Source organism: Polyodon spathula, chromosome 1 (assembly GCF_017654505.1).
Source record: "Polyodon spathula isolate WHYD16114869_AA chromosome 1, ASM1765450v1, whole genome shotgun sequence".
NCBI lineage: Eukaryota > Metazoa > Chordata > Actinopteri > Acipenseriformes > Polyodontidae > Polyodon > Polyodon spathula.
The window spans coordinates 97,911,887-97,932,839 of NC_054534.1; the positions used below are offsets into that span (position 1 = coordinate 97,911,887).

Genomic DNA, 20,953 nt, shown 5'->3' on the forward strand with positions numbered 1-20,953 from the left:
AAAATGCACAAAATCCTTTTCTTCAATCAGTTGTTAGGTTTATTGAAATATGCAGGGAGTCTGGTCCCAGGTACAGGACAAACAGAATACTCGTTCTTATAATTTTTGCATGACACTAAATACCCTTCTTTATAGATGGTCCACCTCCTCTTTCTCTGACATTTAATTTAATAGCAAAGGTACAACACATTATTCTGTTACCATATACTATATGTATTTAGTGTGTATGTGTGTCTGTGTGTGTAGTTTTGTGTGACAACCTCTGAACTCTGTGCATTCTTCAGACCCCTGGCGCCCCAAAAGGTCCATACATCTAGTTTTTGTCATCTTCCTTGTTCATATCTTTCCACTTTGCTTGAGACCCTTTGAGTCCAGTGGCGTTATCTCTTATTCTCCCTGAGAACCTTTGGGTCTGACGCCAGTCCCTGGGAGCCTTTTAGCCCCTTTATGCTTTGCATTCCAAAAGTCTTAGAGCCTGGCCCCTTCTGGTCTGCCTGCTTGAATGACGCCCCGCCTCCAACAACAAGTTTCGAGTCAGACTCAATACTACATAGACTATTTAACAATTGTACATGTCCAGATAAATTATAATAAGAAAGAGTAAGAATCCAATAAATTAATATGTTAGCAATAATAATAATTTTAATAATAATAACGTTTTATCTACGTGTATGTCGTTTTTTTATTCTAATTATGTTAGGGACTATTTTCCTCACCAGAATGAATATCAGAAGTTCAAGGTAAATATAGGTTTTAAAAAAATGTTTTTAAAAAGAAAATAAAGAAACACATTGTTTTCTAATAGCGATAGAGCCCGACGATGCAGGCTCTACCGTGTGGTAGATGACCTTGACTTTCGTTAGCCCTCTCGCCGTGGGACGCATAACTCCAGTCGCGGTCATCTACCACAATGTAGAGCCCTCATCGACGGGCTCTATCGCTTAAATAAATACTGACAACAAATTATTATATTCTACATGAGACTGCTGTGTCAATGGAAATTACATTTAGTGTAGTTTTGTAACTGGTTCCATACTATAACACCATATTTTTACCTTTATTTTCCATTTGGACCCCTAGGATTAAGATGGTTTCATCCAAGCATTTAATGAAATTATTTACTTTAAATGTAATCTGTAGTTTTTTTCGGAAACAAAGTTTTTTGTTTTTGTTTTTTTAACAAATGTTTGAAAAAAAACTACCAAAAGTGGATAGATAACTACAGTCTATCCAATAGGCATCATTTTTTTTTTAAATTGCACTGTTTAGTGCACAAGCTCACAGACATGAGATGAATACAGAATTTTAACTGGGGGAACATTTTACTGTAAATACTGTAGAAGTGCAGCTTTATCACTTTACCCATATTGCCAGATCACTTATGTCTACAACTAAATTGAGGAAATGTTTCCTCTTTAATCTTATCAAAAAAACAACATTTGCACAGTCCCCAGATAATTCTGAATGGGCTGCATTCCAGTTTGCCTTTTGTTCTTCTGTCCACAGCTTGTGAGAATAGTAGTGGTGCAATCGGCACCCTAAATTCTAATTTGAGTATCGTATAGGCATTTATCAATGACAATCGATGCATTAACGTTTTACTTTTCAAAATAAAGAAACGTTTTTCAATTTTTTTTTTTTAACAGAAGATCCAATAACCAAAAACACTGTTGTGCATTATAGTTAAATAACAAAAGACACAACTTATATTCAAATTAGAACACTTCCAATTATAAAAAAACAAATACAAAAGGGCTTGAGTTTTTAACAACTGAAAACATGCATGTCTGCATCAGATGTCGCTTTAACATTGCAATAACAATAAAAAATGATATATTTTAACAGAAGTCATTTCTATCTGAACTATGGTTGTTCATTACTGTTAACATTTTATGTCCAAAGCGAAGGAAAACATTTTTATTAATCTCAGAAATCCTGGCTAATTTAACTACCATACTAAATTCAGCTTCTTTTTATATAATAGTGCCATATAATCCAAGCACAACATAATTTGAAAAACAAAGGGTGAAAACAGTAGATTTAATATTGGCATTCTTTTGAAATGATTACATAAAAAGGTATATCCCTGTCACTGCATAGACTCAACAGTGAAGCAACTCAACTCCTTTTATACAGGGTATATCCAAAGTGAATGTAGAGGCCTAAAGTACGTATCGTAGCAATGCATTGATGTTGTTTATTTACCAGAATAGCACTAAAAAAAGCGCACTCAAGATTTGTATGCAAACCGGCCACAGGAGACTTCAAACTGGGTTCTAATTTCAGGAAAAGTTCAGGAAATTTTAGGACAGATGACCAATAATCAATGCATCGATTAATTGTTACACCCCTAGAGAGAAGTTACAACAGGTGATAATGAATTGGTCATGAACTTATTCCAACTAATCAATGCTTACATTTAACTTAGCATTTAGTGAGTTCCTAAAATGAATCCCAAAATAAATACATATTTTGTAAATTTTTATTGTTTCCAAATTACTTTTAAACATTTCAATTGAAGTTAAACAGTGCAGTGAATAGGCGTTCCATACCTCCAAATCATCCAAAGATCGGGCAAGACTAAAACGCTTTGATCTTCCATAGGATCGTCTCCCAGAGGACCGCTGTGGAAATCCCATCGAGATTCCACGGAACCTTGAGCTCTGTAAATGTAAAAATTAATGGTAAACGATTAACAACATTGAGACAGACGTATTGATGTATTAGCAAATTTCAATTAGCAAACAGTTGCTATATAGTTAACATAAAATACCAGAAAATATTGGTTGAAAATGCTTAGTCAAATGCAGGTGCAACACAAAAAAACACAAGGAAACCTTTATCTACTTATTACCACAAACCAGCATAAAGCATGCTGTTAGGAAACTATTTGGCAGAAAAATAACAGATATCATGTTACATTGCAATACCACAAATATCCAACTATTTACACTTGCGTTGTTGACAAAGGAATGAAGGCTAAGTATGTTCCCCTGTCTAGCCCGTCCTCCATTTGAATGTCTACCTCTCTTATTGATTATTTAGCCTGCTTGAACTCAGACAGCCGCGCAGCTTGCGCAATGCTGCCAGCTGCTGCAGCAGGCGTTTTAGTCTCCAGCTGGCTCCTACTGTAATACAAATGCAAGCGCCAGGCCTAAAGTAGCATCACATTAATATTCTTTAATGAACACTTTTAAAGCTTAAAAATCAAGTTGTTACCAGATACAGCTTTTGTTTTCTCTTTCCTTTTAAAAACTTCATTTTAAAGCTATTTAATCCGACATCTCCTTTCCCTTTAATCTTGCCATCCTGAACCTACGACAAAAGACAATAAACCTATTCTGCAAGTAGCCCTGCTATTAAAATGATAGTTAAAGCATTATGTTTCATGGGTGAAACTAACAAGAATTGCCAGTAATTACAGTGGTATCCATGGGTAATACCCAATAATTCCCCTTGTATCCTGCAAGAAACTCCTCTTTCAGAGCAGATGGATGCTGCAAAAAGGATTTTATTTTTGCTTTGTTGGCAGCATTTTTTTTTCAGGGCTGGAAAAAATCTCTTAGAATTTCTCATAATTCCAGTGTTGTCTTTTTTTTCCCCCCTAGATGAACACTGCAATGTTTTCACAACCTCAGAGTAACATGACATTGTTTTTCAAGTTAAATATACATGACCTAACCTTATTCAGTCCAGACTAATAAGCTTTTATTTTATGTGCAGTATTGGAAGGCATAAAAAATTGGATTGCTAGATGTCTCGAGGTAACTTCAATTTAAATAAACAAATGTGTAATAACAACAAGTATAATAATAGGCTATAAGCACATTTTCAGATATGTACGTATTCATACTACCTTAATTTATGAGTATTTATTTCTTAAATAATATCTGTTAGGTAATGTGACAGGGATGGCTGTAGTGGTGATGTCAGGCCAGAATGCAGGAACAAGACAGAGGCAGTATAGCTGATGTAAAGGCGCTGCTGCAGCGTTTATTTTTATATCACAAAAATAAATAAAAATATTCAAGCAAAAACACTGCTCAGAGCAAAATAAAGGCTTTAAACAAAACAAATCTTAAACACAAAACACCAAACACACGGGTCAACCTGGGCAGATCGCTTTCACTGGCCCTATGTTTATTTGTTTTTCTTTTCCTTTTTCTCAACTCTCTCTCGTTCACTCCTCTGAACACCCCCCCCCCCAACCACCCCCCTAACTGAGAGAGCTGCAGGTTTATATACCGTGGCAGAGGGGTTTAACTAGCTAGTAATTACTGTACTACCCCTCAGCCACAATCTGCACAAGTTTATTAATTACATGTGACTACTGGCTAGTTTAACAATGCACCAGCCGACAGCCACACATTACCACGAGAATCTTAAATACTGCTGGCAGAGGACAAGCTGCCTATGTATTTTTCATTGTAATACTAATCACAGTAATAACAAACCTATTTTTAATGATTTCAATAACCACCTTGTGACAGAAATACAATGAATCTTTGTGACAGAAATACAATGAATCTACCTCCCAACCTGTGAGGGTGCTAAGCAGCGAAAGTAGCGTTCTTTGGACTGGCTGGCTTGACAGTACTTTCCCAGGGTCGGGAAGTCAGTCAGTCTGGAAGAAGGCGAGACTGTTGCAAGAACATTTTAATCCGGAAGGGAAACGATGTAGCAGATGCAGATTGTAGAGACAACTGCACTCGTTTACCAAGGGATCATGCGTGACAGCATAAAAGGGGACAGAGAATCGCGATCTACTCCTTTGCTTGGTTTCTGTTTAGAAACTAGGAGTGTAAGACACCCTATGAATTGTTTCCATGAATTGAACTTATGCATACTAATATCCTGAATGCTAGAATTGCACTAATGCTCCTGAAGGTGTGGTAACAAAGGTTTTAGAATCAAGTTTTTTTGCTCTTATTATGTTAACGAAGTACTAAGTAGTATCAACTTCATCTGCAAAACACTGAGACAGTGATGATGTTACAAATGTTATCATTACAATAAGGAGGTAAAAAAATAGGTGTTTAGTTAGCACTGTGTTAAAGTGAAAGTGAAACACAAACATTCTGCCAAAACCCAAAATGAAGAATGATGAAGGAAACGTTTTTTAACTTTAAATACATCGACTGTTCTGAGCTAGCAGAAGGGATGACATTATACAGCAGCTTGGACCTACAGTACTATAGGCATAAAGCTATCGCCACAGTAGTTGAACTCCTGTCAGGCAGTACCTCCGACAGCATGCTCCTGGTGAAAAAAGGCCTACATGTTTATCTTTAAAGTATAACATATTGATAATTATTACTGCTAAAACAAACCATGTTAAAAGCATGTGCACCACAGATTAGCCTGTCCAGTCACATTGGTGAACATTCTTGGTTACATCAAATATATACACTAGCACCCCCTACCAAGACAAAGTCAAAAGTCATTCTTCATAAAATTGGCTTTTTTTGAGAGCATTGTAACATGTGTATGTAGGCAGAAGAAACATTTTACTTATCTAGTGCAGTGCTACCCCAGATATTATACATAAATACTGTGGAGTGACTGGTCTGACATTTTGTCATTTACACTCAAAATAGCTTTTTGCAAGGGTCACTGCCAAGACTAGTGCTGTACCACTATGACAGGAGCTGACTTCATGGATTATAACCTGCAAAAACTACATTGAAAAAGGTTTCTCATAAATCAATACTAAAGTGGAGTTGAAAGTTCTACACTCTAACATTTAATAAAAGAGCGTCCTGCCAATAGGGAATGGGGCTCCAAACATTACGACAAAGTGATGTGTATGCATTTTCATACATTTTCTTATAACTACTCTTATCTGCAATGTGATATTCTGTAATGTGACATTTTACAATGTGACAATTATAAGTCGCCCTGGATAAGAGCATCTGTTAAGAAATAAAATTAACAAAACAAATATAAATATAAATAAGGCTCCAGCCACAGGTGTTCACTGGTGTTAGAATGATTAGGATTAATGTTGGCGATAGAGGTGGAGGTCTGTGTTCTGTGCTGTGCTGTTTCGTGAATTTTTGTAGAACCTTTCGTTTTGGCCCTTGTGCCATTTTCTTTTGTTAAGTGTGTTTTGTTAGTATTTTTACTGCGTTACTGTTTATTTTATGTAATTAAAGAGTGCTTTAGTGCATTTAACCTTGCAGCTTGCTGTGCCTGAGTCTTTGTCCCTGCAAATACCATTTGGACTAGGAGGCTATCATGTCACATTGGTGTCAAAAGCAGGCGAGCGCCCCTAGAGACTCAGACCAGGAACTGCAGGTTAAAAGAAAAAAAAATAAAGAAAATAATTATGGAGTAGGGATGTCCAAATTTAGACGGTATAATAACCGTCAGAAACTATACCACGGTTATCATCTTACCATTTTTTTATGCCATTTTTTTTATGCCATTTTTTTTATGCCATTTTTTTGTAATCCATTTTTAAATGGCTATTTTAAAGAAACAGACTCAAGTCAAGTAATTTTTTTTAACAAGGACAATAACTTTAAAGTTTTAAAACACACTGGTACTACAGTTCTATCAGGCATTACCTAACTGGAAGTAATGTTCACTCCAGCTCATACAGGCTCAGCAAAATAATGCTACTTTTTTATTTCAAATTACTGTGGAGAAACACCAAAATATTAAAATGTTCTGGGCTCAGTCTGGAACGATAGGGGGTGAGGATGTGACCACTGCAACTGAATACCCTCTTCATCTTTATCAGTTTGGATGGCATCTTATAAGACAGGGGTTTTTAACCAGGGGTATGCGTACGCCTGGGGGTACTGCTAAGGGTCATAGTAGGTACTCAGAAAAGCACAAATAAAAATGATAGTAAGTGAGAATAATGCTCTTGAATTTAACCATATTATATATTCTACACTGAACAAAAACATAAACACAGCATGGTCCCATGTTTCATGAGCTGAAATAAAATATTCCATAAAATTTAAATATTCCATATGCACAAAAAAGCTTATTTCTCTCAAATTTTGTACACAAATTTGTTTACATCCCTGTTAGTGAGCATTTCTCCTTTGCCAAGATAATCCATCCACCTGACAGGTGTGGCATATCAAGAAGCTGATTAAACAGCATGATCATTATACAGGTGCACCTTGTGCTGGGGACAATAAAAGGCCATTCTAAAATGTGCAGTTTTGTCACACAATACAATGCCACAGATGTCTCAAGTTTTGAGGGAGCATGCAATTGGCATGCTGACTGCGGGAATGTCCACCAGAGCTGTTGCCAGTGAATTGAATGTTCATTTCTCTACCATAAGCAGCCTCCAACGTCATTTTAGAGAATTTGGCAGTACGTCCAACTGGCCTCACAACCACAGACCACGTGTAATCACGCCAGCCCAGGACCTGCACATCCGGCTTCTTCACCTGCGGGATCGTCTGAGACCAGCCACTCGGACAGCTGATGATACTGTGGGTTTGCACAACCGAAGAATTTCTGCACAAACTGTCAGAAACCGTCTCAGGGAAGCTCATCTGCGTGCTCGTCATCCTTACCAGGGTCTTGACCTGACTGCAGTTTGGCATCGTAACCGACTTCAGTGGCAAATGCTCACCTTCGACGGCCACTGGCACGCTGGAGAACTGTACCGGGCAGATGACAGACAGCGTGTACAGCGTCGTGTTGGCGAGCGGTTTGCTGATGTCAACGTTGTGAACAGGGGGCAGTGGGGTTATGGTATGGGCACGCATAAGCTATGGACAACAAACACAATTGCATTTTATCGATGGCAATTTGAATGCAGATACCGTGACGAGATCCTGAGGCCCACTGTCGTGCCATTCATCCGCCGCCATCACCTCATGTTTCAGCATGATAATGCACGGCCCCATGTCGCAAGGATCTGTACACAATTCCTGGCAGCTGAAAATGTCCCAGTTCTTCCATGGCCTGCAAACTCACCAGACATGTCACCCAGAGCATGTTTGGGATGCTCTGGATCGACGTGTACGACAGCGTGTTCCAGTTCCCACCAATATCCAGCAACTTCGCACAGCCATTGAAGAGGAGTGGGACAACATTTCACAAGCCACAATCAACAGCCTGATCAACTCTATGCGAAGGAGATGTGTCGCGCTGCATGAGGCAATTGGTGGTCAAACCAGATACTGACTGGTTTTCTGATCCACGCCCCTACCTTTTTTTTTTTTTTTTTTTTTACGGTATCTGTGACCAACAGATGCATATCTGTATTCCCAATAATGTGAAATCCATAGATTAGAGCATAATGAATTTATTTCAATTGTCTGATTTCTTTATAAGAACTGTAACTCAGTAAAATCTTTGAAATTGTTGCATGTTGCGTTTATTTTTTTGTTCAATGTATAAACCAGCCAAGTGAACGGCTAATGAAAAAAAAAAAAACAATCTATCACGACCACATTTTTCACCTGTACACATGCGCGGTTTTGATTGTGTGGATTTCCTCTGATATATAGGTGAAGCAGGTGTCTGGCGAGTGTGCCTGGAGAGCGGTCTGTGCTGCTCATGTTTGCGGTTTTCAACTTTTATCAGTGAAGCACAGTGTTTCTGCATTTTTTATAAGTATAAATGCAGTCGTCATACTTTGACAGCTGGTTGAATATGTGTTCGGTGTTTGATACATTTCTTACCTGTAATTGAAAAACGAAGGGAAATACAAAAGTCAGAAAATGCAAAGTGACAATGTTATACAGAGCCCCTTTGGATCATTTTTAGTTAGTAATTATAGTTTTTTCTTGAGGTTAATGTTTCTGATATTGTAAACATTTTAAATGGCACACACAATTATGCTGAGGTGGGAAGTAAATAGCAATGTGACAAACATTTACAATGCAGACTATTTTGTATTATTTATAATGACTTTTCCCAATAGAAAGCGAAAGATTCCTAAATACTACCTTTTAATTCTTTGCATCTAAGTTTTAAGAATGAAGCCTTTGCTTTTCTGTCTCAGCAATTTGTCAGTCCTGTACTGTTATGTAAAATTATATATTAAATAAACGGGAGAAAAAAGAAATGTGGTAACCAGATTATTCTGCCTTTTATTGCAACTGTGGTACCATTACCATTCATTGAGCGAAAATTGTAAAGGGTACTTTTGCTGAAACCTCCCGACAGAAGGGGTACAGTTTCAAAAAAAGGTTGAAAATCCCCGAGTGCAAAACTTAATGACGAGAAGAGTCTGCAAATTGTTTTTTGTTTTTTTTGGACTGCATGTTAACAGCAAGGAACAAAAAGAAAAAGAAGAAAAGTTAAGGTGGGTATGACACCATTGCAAAGCTAAGGGCCATCTAGGACTTTTTTTTTTTTTTAATGGAATACAATTGTATTAATTTTTTAATACATAAAACCGAAATCCCTACAACACTATCAACTCAAGGAGACGGCAGCATCTTTACCGTTTGAAATAAAAAAAAATAATACACATGCCTGTAACGTCTTAGACTTTTTGATTCTCTGCATTGGTGCTTTGCATACTGCATTTCTCTTGACCGATACGATAGATAACAGCTGCTGTTACTTCTTTGGTTTGGTAAATTAATAGGAAGGCAGTGACGAAAAGTTAAAGTGCATTGTTGTTTCATTTACTGACGATCACGTTTGCTATTTAGTAGGGTTGTTTATATTAAATATGACTTCACTTATTTAATATCCTTCTCGGATAATCTCATGCATGGCAGTTTTCAGAACTTGAGATGTCTGTGTTCATTAGTTAGTTCTAATGAACACAGTGGCTCACAGATGGACAAACGGTAAATAAAATAAAAATCGCACCCATATCACCTTAAACCGTGTGAACTCGGTAATCATGGTATAGAAAAACAGTTTCAAAACCGTGGCAGTTTATACCGCGGTTTACCGTAAAACTGATATACAGTGACACCCCTAATATGGAGCGGAAAGCTGAGAGAGCAGCAGCGCTTGTAGCAGGGTGGTTGAAAAGCCCTGCACATATAAGAGGGAGCAGGGTAAAGCCTTGCTATAAAATATATTGTTTAAATATGTTAGAACAGGGTACTCTCCGCCCCTGTGCAGATTTTGTATTATTATTATAATTTATTGTTTAAAATAGGACGACGAAAAGCTGTGAGGTTTGTTATTGTTTTGTGTATTTTAAAAACCTAGTGGAGAAGGTGACCATCTCCTGAGTTAGTTCATTGATTAAATCAGGAGATGGTCACCTGTATATAAGCCTGCAGCTTTCTGTGCTCTAGGAGAAGGTGTTTGAGAGGAACGAACTAGTACTCAAGTGGGAGGAGCCCAAACGTCTTGCGCCCAGAAGGGGGGTGTTGGGTCGTCCAGAACCCATGAAAGGGAAGTCCCCAAGTTTACAGCCCAAGTCTCCACCAGAGCAGAATAAGTGCCTGCTACTGCTCCCTCCGCCAGCAGGAGGAGAATGCCTGCTGATTCCGACTCCACCGCCGTGAGAGGACTGCTTGTCGCTCCCACCTCCACCAGCAGAGGGAGAATACCTGCTGGCTCAGCCTCCACCACCATGGGAGGATTGCTTGCCGTTCCTTCCGCCACCAGAAGAGGAAGAGTGCCTGCAGACAAGTTTAAAAAGGCATGCAAATAGAATAATCTAGCTAGAAAAAAATAAATCCATTTTTTTTGTATTTTTATATTTTATTATTTGTGCTTTTTTCCTGAGGGATATCTGACAACGTCTACTACAACTAGTTTAATAGAAATTGATTTGAGTTTGTTTCAAGGACTCGGACTTGACAATAACTCAAGTCTGATATATATATATATATATATATATATATATATATATATATATATATATATATATATATATATATATATATATATATATATATATATATATATATATATACTTTCATATTGGACCACCATCACAGAGGGCTTTACAGAGATAGGCTGTCCGTAAATAATATGCATTATATGCAGAGTCACTTACAAAAGGACATTGATTTAACATCTCATCTGCAGGATGGGGTGCAAGGAGGTTAAGTGACTTGCTCAGGGTCACAGAGGGAGTCAGCCAGTGGCAGAGGTGGGACTTGAACCGGTGACCTTCTAGTTACAAGCCCTGGTTTGCCTTATTCCAGGATAGACAGCCTGGAAATTTATATTGTAAAGCGGTCGAAGGTGACAGTCGTAAATTAATGGCATCATCCATTCAGATAGAGTCACAAGTCGTCCTGCTTTTCTACAAACAGTAGATTTTTGATTTGAGAATATACTCTGTATGTCCAATGTAGTGACTCTGGTATAGAATTTATTTATATATAAATTAGTCTCTAGGCGCACTGTTTAAGAACGTCCAAATGTTAATAACTGAGACATACCATAATAGTTCGGTGACATCATGTAGAACTCGGATTCCCTTGACAACAATTGACATCCACACATGTCAGAAATATAAAACAATCATTTATTTAAGGAAAAAGGGGTGCACAACTAATCTAATATTACAGAAAAGAAAGGCTATTGGGTAGAGAGATGCGTGAATAGTAATATGCAGTTCATTGATTCCATAGTGAAACGATTACAACGACCATAACATCATTAGCATACATGGGTAATATACTAATATTGAATATGTCTTATCACACAAAGTGTCTACTTTGCATTAGTATTTTCAATACCCGTTTCTCGTTGTAATCGATCATGTCAATATGCACAAGAATTAATTCAACTTCCCATTCAGCAAGAAATCCAACATTCCAGTACCTAATTTGGCAAATTAATTTTACCGTATTTAGTTTAGACGTGATGTACCAAACTAATAATATGTTATCAACCTCAGTTGATTATATATTCAAATTAACTCAAAATGGGGCAATGATGAAATTTTCTGCATTTACTAGGCAACGCCTTTTGAGTTGCACATTTCAAACAAACATAATACATTTCTTACACACTCTAAAACAGGAAGTTATATTCTATTCCTAGAACAGTTTCCACTTAACTTGATAGCATTTGCTTCAGTTACTGTCTCGAGTCATAAAGAATTTAATATTAGACATGCTGAATACTTACCAATTTCCATATACAGAAGTCAATCTGTGTCGACGAATACTGCAGCTCTCCAGATCTGCAGTTCCAATGTAGACAGCACTTTGTTGTACAATTATTGCATAGGCTCGCAATAGAAATAGTTCCTTTCAAATGGAGAGCAGTTTGTTGAACTCCAAGTCTTGCAACATTATCTCTGTTGTTGACAGTTTTCCCACTGGGAATAGTTTCGTTGATCAGACATAACTCAGTTCTGCTAATGCGTTGCAATTGAAAAGTTATATAGTTTGTATAAGTGTTCTTGTGGCGATTCTCTCAGAATCTTCCAAAAACAAAACCGACGGCTTCGCTTCAGTTCGTTTTGTGCAGATACATGGAAACAAAGACTCGCTTTCCGATTAATGCAGTATCCCGTTTACTGATCTACTCAATCTCAGAAGATGATTCTAGCCATTATTCAGAACATTGGTTCTTCCTTGCTTTCTATGAATTTGAGCAGGTGTGCTCCCATGACCAGAAATTTTCTTCAGAGCAGTGTAGCATCCATTTTGTTCCTCTGAACTCCCAGCCACCTCTAGCGGGTGGACACTACTTGTGCACACCTCCTTTGCGGACAGCACACTCTGTCACCACGCATGTCTGGAAGCAGTAGCTAGACTGGACGCAGCACCATGCAGCAGAAGCTCGCTCACACTTCGAAAGGCAGCAGGTTTTGTGATTCTCTCTTCAACCCTGCGATTGGTTAGTTTGGTTATTTTGGGCAGTGCCTGAGTCCACGTGAAGTGTTTTTCATTGGTTGTTCTCACCGACACAGTCCCTTGTTCTCCATTGGTCCGCTATTTCGCCCCGTCAGAATTGTCTCAGCAAAATACTACTGGCGCTGAAATGACTCAAACACTTGTCCAGCAGTTAGTTTACGACTCTTTCTAAAAAAAATTATTTGTCAGTGGGGGAGTTTGTGACCAGAACAGGAAGACACAGAGAATGGTTTAAGATCCCCTCTGAATATTCCAATTCTGCTACTTCCATGCACAGAATGACATGATGACCCCCCTCTGACGTTACACCAAAATAATAAAACTAGTATTTCAATTTTATTTTTACAGCAACCAACATTTCACTTAATTTAAAAAATAAATTAAAAAAAGCTGGTACAATGAGTGAAGGCCCGTCTGCTGCAAAGAAAGCAAAAACCTACCATCTCCATATTGAATAGGAGGAGGAGGATTTTTTTACCACAGTGAATGACAAATGTGCACTTGTCTTTGGTAAAAAAAAAAAAAAGGCAATGTTTTAAGACATTTCAAAACGGTTCATAAAAACTACGAAGACGACTTTCCAATTAAAACGGAGCGCCAGAAAAAGCAGCTAAGCAAACTTAAAACATGCTTAAAAGCTTAACTGTTTGAAGAGGGTGAGATTTTTAAAGAGGCTTTCCTTGGAGCAGCAGATACATGGTTTGACAGTTTCAAAAACTAAAATCGGAAATAAATCTCCGCATTCAGAAAAGCTTGGAGGATATACAACAAGTCCATACATTAGTGGCAACAGCAAGGAGACTGGCTGCACATTTAAAAAGAGTGAGATGGCAACAAGCACTTTAAATAGGAAACAAACAAATGCTGAACACAGAAAAAGCACCACTCAAATTAATACAGGACGTACAAACAAGGTGGAATATGGTTTATTATATGTTTGAATGCCTTCTTAAATTAAAATGGCCAGTTATTGCTGTTTTGTCAAACCCAGGTTTGACCAGAAAGTCTGACGCAGCTACTTTAGATCTCATGACTGGGCAGTGTAAGCTAATATCTGAGATACTACCTCTACTACAGCCATTTGAACTGGCTACAGTACTTTTGAGTGCAGAGAATAACATTACAGCTAGTTCTTTGTACCCATTGGCAACAGGGATAAAACACACACTGACTGAAGTTCCTGATGAAGGGGTGACACTGTCTTCTTCAACTTCAACTGATTTGCTAATTTCAACACATAATTTGAGAGATAAGCTAGTACGTGAATTTGTCTCAGCGATTTTGTTTACATCAGCTGAATGACCCAAGCAATTAGGTTATGCCACTGCTTTTTGTGTCATTTCTTGATCCCACAATTTCGCCACCTGGATTTCTTATCCGAACAGGCCAAAGCCTGTGTGTCTGAAGCACGGTATTCCAAACTAGTGAGGTTGGTGGAGGACAATCTCGAAAATGATGGAAATCGTGCCTGTACAAGTGAGTGCAGCACAGAGGACTTACCTGTTAAAAAGAAAACGAAGACTGAACAAGCAACGGAATTGGTACTTCGTGGACGGCAACAAATACACACTACTTCCAAGGATACCTTAAACCAACAAGAGATGAGGATTTATGCTTCTGAAACTCCACTAAACATCAGCAAAGATCCCCTGATTTGGTGGAAAAATAACCAGATACTCTTTCCCAACCTAGCAGCCTTGGCAAAGAGCATGTTAAGCATCCCTGCAACATCGGTCCCGAGCAAGCGTGTGCTCAGCAAAGTAGGGATGCTTGTGAACAAACTCAGTTCTTCTTTGAAACCGGAGAATGTGGATGCCATAATATTTCTGAATAAAAACATAAAATAAGCTCTGGAGAGAGCACAGGAAAAGGTTGGGGACCCCTGCCTTAATGCAAATATCTAACGATTTCTTCAGCCACTACACCAACAAGGACTGATCACAAATGAGCAAACAGCACAAAGCAATCATCATTGGAGGAGCAAACAGCACAAAGCAATCATCAAAAGGCCATATCAAAGTGTAAATAAAATACAGTATTTCCTTAGAATTGGTTCAGCCCATCTCTGGATAGGCATATAGGATTCTGATTCTCTCAGTAACTTGTTCTAAAGGTCTATAAAGTTTCATCGAAACTGGACAATCAGTTTGCTTCACATGCTCTCTGTGACTGATAGTTTTGGATATTTTCTGAGGGTAAATAACTTGCCTTAACAGTGTATGAAGACACGGCTTTCCTGTTCATTTTAAATTCACAGACTTTCAGAGGTATACAGTACTTTTGAATAAAAAAATTTAAAAAAAAAACCTCTCCGATGTGTGCTCCCAGACAAATACAAATCTGGTCATTAAACACTAAAATAAGGGTTTGTTTGAGTTTTCTGTTACTTTTAGTGAAGTTAATCATTGTTACAGCAGTGATTTTGAAAACTTAGCTAAAATTATTACAGTTAGGATTAAGAAAGGATCTTAAATCACACTACTGTGGAAAATCACACTAAAATCACACTAAATGTGCCCATTTGCATTAACATCCTGGATGCACCTGGGCCTCCTATTTAACCTTGACACTGGGGGGAATGTTCATTTACATCCACCTGGCAGACGATTAGTTGTCCCCAAGGACAAGCCTTGGGGAAACTAGCCTTGTTTGTACTGTACTGGCCAATAATAACAGTTTTAGGAAGCAAGTAATTATAATAGCTTTGTCTCACATAAATTTGCCTCACTGAACACATACATTTAGTACTTTACAGGTAAATGTATCTGCACAAAAAGGCATCCGATTTTGTTTTGGCAGTGATAAATACTTTAAGGTGAACCACTTCATTATGTTATGGGGGACTTCCAAGTCAACACCTGCTCTGGATTTCAAAAAAGTCAACGCTGTGTAATACTCAAACAGAAAGACACACAAGAAACCAGGTCCTATTTGAACTCATCCCTCAATAGTGGTACTGTACCATTACAATGCATGGTTAATAGTACAGTACCTGCTCATTTATACTACAGTAGGTTGGAGACGTGAATATAGTTTTCTATAGCATTGCAGTAACTGTTTTTCAATCTATTTCTTAGTATGGTTTGGTCCATCTTCTGCTTCAGCTGTCCTGCACATAAGGGTATGGTGCCTACTGTATATTTGTGCACAAACGCACCCTCAAATATAGGAGCCTGAGATTACTTTAAGCTTTTTCTATGCTGTGTTTTTTTTTTTTTTTTTTTTTCCTCCAGAAATCTTATGTTTTGGGTCCCATGCACTTTAGAAGTAATTTCTAAGTTCAAATTGTATTCATGAAACTTAAAATGTGAGCCTACATTTTTCAGTGTGTGTGCCTAAATTTTAACTTGGGTGTCACATTAGTTTTTATGTACACTCACTGAAGTCAATTATAAGAGAATACAACAGGAAAACATTTCACTCCTTTTACCTTTCCTTGAATATAGTACTAAATGCATTTATCATCATCCTTTAATTTCCAGGAAATCAAGCAAAGATCAATGATGACGTAAGTATAGTTGATCTTACCTTTTTTTCTCCATCTTCTTTATTTCTTTTCCCATTCTGCTGAGCTACCAATGTTTTCTCTGCTCCAAACAACTTCTTGGCCCACTCATCTTTCTGAGTAATCAGTTTCGAGGGCTGGACGATTTCCCCTGCAACCCTGTACCTGTCAGCTGGAATTTTGCTCATCGGAGGAGGCAGGGTACTGCAGTTAGCACTTGACCAGCCATCTGTAGATTCTGCATAGGACTCCTGATCACTGCTGTTGCCTTGCTGCCAATCTTGCAGAACATGGACAGGAAGCCAACGCTGACTGCCAGATTGGACGGCGCCCACTGAGCCCGCTTTTTTAACCTGGGAATAATTAGGTCTGGATGAAGCGACTGGGACCTCGAGCCGAGCAGAGGGACCTAGATGCCTACCAGGGTTGTGAGAGGCAACAGGATGAGACAGCTCAGATAAATTATATTTTGCTCCTTCTTGGTCATAACGATAGCCATTCCAGTGTGAAGACACGGCCTGGTTTGAATTCCGTGCCTGTGGGTTTTCCCACAGGCTATTAGGGACATGTCTATTTGGGTTACTTCCTAAGTCAACTAAAAGAACTCGGTTGTTTTTCTCCTCTTGCTGAAAATTTCCAATTCCACTGTCACTGTTGCTACTGGTACTGTTATTCTGCTGGGCATCGTTATCTCCATCTAAAAATGCTCTTGCCCGCATCCCTTCTATCGACTCCCCCATATCGCGGTAGAGCACAGAGACAAACTGCAGGACAGGCTGAGAAGTTGGGGGAAACTCCAAGCAACCGTTTATGTCTGGGTCAGGCGTGCATTCAAAACGAAAGCGCCTTGCTATGCCCTGGTGAATTTTATGATGACAGAGTTCTGCATCCACCATAAAGACGTGACATGAAGTTCTAAGTCCACTTTCCACCTCTTTTGCTAAACTTTGGTCATCTGTAACTTGCATAGTGACGAGTCCAAAGAACCTTCTATCATCAGGACATACAGCGCTGAATGCTAGCTTCTCAGCAGGGTAAACAGCAATAACAGCACCTTTGTCATTGCAAAGCTGAATGCAGTCATGCATTATCTTCATCATAACCAGAGAATGGATCTTCTGCTCAGCCCGCAAGCGTCTCATGCAGCCGCGGATTGCTTGCAAGCTGTCATTCTCTAGGTTCGCACTTGTGGAAGCCAGTTCAATCGAACCTAGATATCCGACAATCATTCCTACATTTAGAATACTTGCATCTAGTCCAAAATCATCCTGACTTTCAAACATGTCAGCAAATACTGAATCATCGTTCAATACTTTTGCCATCTCTTCCTCGGAAAGTAAGTCTGGGTTGCTCCTGATACTTTCATGTCTGTGTCTGCAATTAAAGTCAGGTTCTGACAATGGCCTTGGTTTTGGGGCAGATTTCCCAGAGCTACTAGAAGAATGACTTGAGTTTTCAAAAATCATGTTAAAAATTCCTCCAGACTGCATTTCGGCCACAACTCTTTCAGCTCTGTTTATCCCCAAAGTTTTGGAGTCGATCTTAGGCTTTACCCAGTTTTTTGTTTCATGGAAACTGAGTTCTTCATCACTAGAACAGGAGTCGATGTGACTGCTGCTTTCTGCAATTACCATGTGCAACACCCCGGTGCACTTTCCAATTAACTTCACAACATCTTCTTGTAATGCTTTCGACACATTGATTTCATTGACACTCAGGATCTGATCTCCAGCTCTAAGGCCAACATAGTCTGCAGGACTTCCTTTCAAAATACAATTCAGAAGACAGGGGGCCTGACCAGAAAGGGTGAATCCATACCCAGCTCTTCCTCTGGCAACTTCTACACTTCTCACCCGGGGAGCAGTATGTAAATTAAGTCGTCGCTTCACTGTTTCTCCCTGTCTGAACATTTTTTTTTCTATCAAGGGCTTTATAAATACAGAGCAGGACAAGCAAATCTAACACCTTTGTGAGATCATCACCTAGTGCCAACTTTACCGCTGAATATGCATTATTTTTTCAGTGAAAGGATGTTTTTCACAATGAAAACCTTAAAAGAAAAGAGAGAAAAGCATTTTACTTAACGGTAGGTAAAAAAAAAAACTATCTTAAATAAAAACGTAGACCTACAACATGTTTAAAGCTTTTATATTTAAAATTGTAAAAAATAAAAATATGCAGTCTGTCCTTGTGTTTCATACAATTTCATTCTCAAGTTCTTTTTTTCTCTTAACTTCTCAAATTTCAGAGATCAAATCCATTATCAGTTAACAAACATTCTGAAAAAAAGCATTTAAACTACATATAATTTGCCTTGAAATCTGGTTCAGTTTTTCAATTATGTTACATGCAGGGAGGAATTTGTCTAACACGGTGTTCGCATACTTTACTGTCAACACACTGCAGTATCTTAACAAACAATCTGCAAGCTAAAATACATACCATACCCACCACAAAGTATTGGGGCAGCTTAAAAAGGAAAACAGGGGTGAGGGATTTGCATTTACTAAAAAACAGGAGGTGCAGGGTATTGCCCATTTTACCTCACATTGCTCTCTAAATATACTGGAATTCCATTACTCAAATATAAATGGTTTTAGATTATTCTAACAAGTTTAAAAGCATCATTAACACAGACTGTTGGGAGTCCTGTTAATTTAACCCCAAAAACGTGATCCACCAATTGTGCCTGTGGAGACTGGTATCGAAATATCTATTACCAAGTTATTTTGTAAGCAAGGCCCATGCAAAAACATGCAATACATGTTCTACTCCAAGTGGTTACTATTACTGTAAGTGAATCTAATTATGAGCGATATACAATCCTACATTTTCATACTTCACTTTTGGCTTGCATCTCCTTGATACGGGCAAGAAGTATTATGGTAACACTACTATACCACTCTTTGTATAACTGGTATTCACAAAAAAAAAAAAAAAGTTAAATAAAACTTAAAACGTCACGCATGACAGTAACTTTTACTGGACACAATTATTAGACATAGGGTGTAAGTAAACTCCAGGAATGTCATAATCTCCAATGACAGAAGCAGTTTGACTTTTTTTAATTGAAAATTTGAGCGCTAAATACAAAAACAAACACACCTTTGCCCAGCAACAGGTACACAAACGTAGACTGCAAGTCCAAACGAAAGCTTGGCAGAATACCACGTTTTCTGCCAAACTCATAAAACACCAAAAAACATATGTATTAAACAAATAAAAGCACATACACCAAAAGCACATACACCTATCCCCTATATATATATATATATATATATATATATATATATATATATATATATATATATATACACACACACACACACGATACGAACGCCAGATTATTACAAATGTAATTTCTATTACAGTTTAGTTGACGTTCAGACTTGATTAGGTAGGAATACCAGTATGAAAAACTACTTCCAACAATGCTTAAGTCTAACGCCAATTAGCTGCTACTTCTACTCGACTTGCTTTCTTGCTAAATTTTAGAGTACTGACAGTACATCAAAATGACAAGTCTTACCTTGTTCTGAATGCAAATGCATTTACAGCAATGCGCTTAAACCTTCGCTAATTTTAATTTTTAAAAATAAGCTTTATAAACTTTCTCCCTAGCTGTGCAAACCAAATCCCAGAAAAAAAAAAACTCACTCTATCCTGCTTCACCGATTGCCCCGCCTCGTCTTTTTCATTGTAGGGATCACATGGCGTCACCGACAAGTTACCATAACAACGACCTTGTCCACACTGTATCTTGAGAGTCATATTCGCTACCCTGTATGTCGATCAAATTCAACCGTCCAACTTTGTTCAGGCAACAATCAAGATAGATTGAGGTGTGCAAATAATTTAGTAGTTTAAGTACCGGTATGTTACACACAGCTGTGCAGAAACTGTATATAAAATGTAATTATGGGTTTTTAATAAAACCGACTTTTTACAAGTGTTTGTCGACTTGCAATATGTATACGCTTTTTTATTATTATTATTTTATTTATTTTTTTACATATGACAGCATAACAAAATTCCCAACTTTATCGGGAATAGTTTTATACGTATTGTGTAACATCTCCAATAAAATACTTTTAACCGGCAAAAATAAAAGTATATATTTATTGCATTCGTTGTCCAGCAGTGACATTCTATATAAAAAGTATGCTGGCCTAATGTAGACAAACTGAAACCATTCTGTAAAAAACTACATTGCATAAAACAAAGCAAAAAGCCACGCATTTTAAAAACAAGTCATTTCGTCCATTCAAGAGACTTAAGTCACTATGCACTTTGAGCCAGTGTAAGACATATCGTTTTCCACACTAGTTATCGAACAAAGTCATAAATAAATCCACTCAGCGGTGTACGGAAATACAGTTGTTTTACAGAGGAAAACACTTATGCAGATAGTGTCTTAACAATTCAAATACCCGATTGATCTCGGATCCACAGTCTCTCCCAGCGCGCACCGTGGAAAGTAAACAGTAGAATCAACAAGCGAGCAACAACGGGTGCACTGCCAGTCACGTGACTTCAGAAAACTGCGGTGACCGAATGGGATTCCTGCAGTTTCAGGAAAATAGTCTACTTAAAGTAATTTTACAATTATGTTCCTCCAAGCCCTGATTGTTATATATTTCATAAATGTTGATTGTATTTAGATGATACAGAAAAA

General features: G+C 38.0%; 1 protein-coding gene across 3 annotated transcripts in view; it reads right to left on the minus strand.

Moving 5' to 3' along the window:
- The window catches only part of rgs12b (regulator of G protein signaling 12b), a 101,441-nt gene extending 80,717 nt beyond the window's left edge, over positions 1-20,724 (minus strand). The window contains exons 1-3 of one of the 3 annotated variants that reach the window (XM_041267326.1): positions 20,709-20,724; positions 16,302-18,328; positions 2,553-2,663 (exon numbers count right to left, since the gene is read on the minus strand). In XM_041267326.1, coding sequence (XP_041123260.1) covers positions 2,553-2,663; positions 16,302-18,188 — 1,998 coding nt within the window. In that variant the 5' untranslated portion in view covers positions 18,189-18,328; positions 20,709-20,724. Of the gene's footprint in view, positions 1-2,552; positions 2,664-16,301; positions 18,329-19,807; positions 19,905-20,708 lie in introns of those variants that run through there. The other 2 variants (XM_041267319.1, XM_041267335.1) reach the window with 2 other exon arrangements.
- Positions 20,725-20,953: the final 229 nt, after the last annotated feature.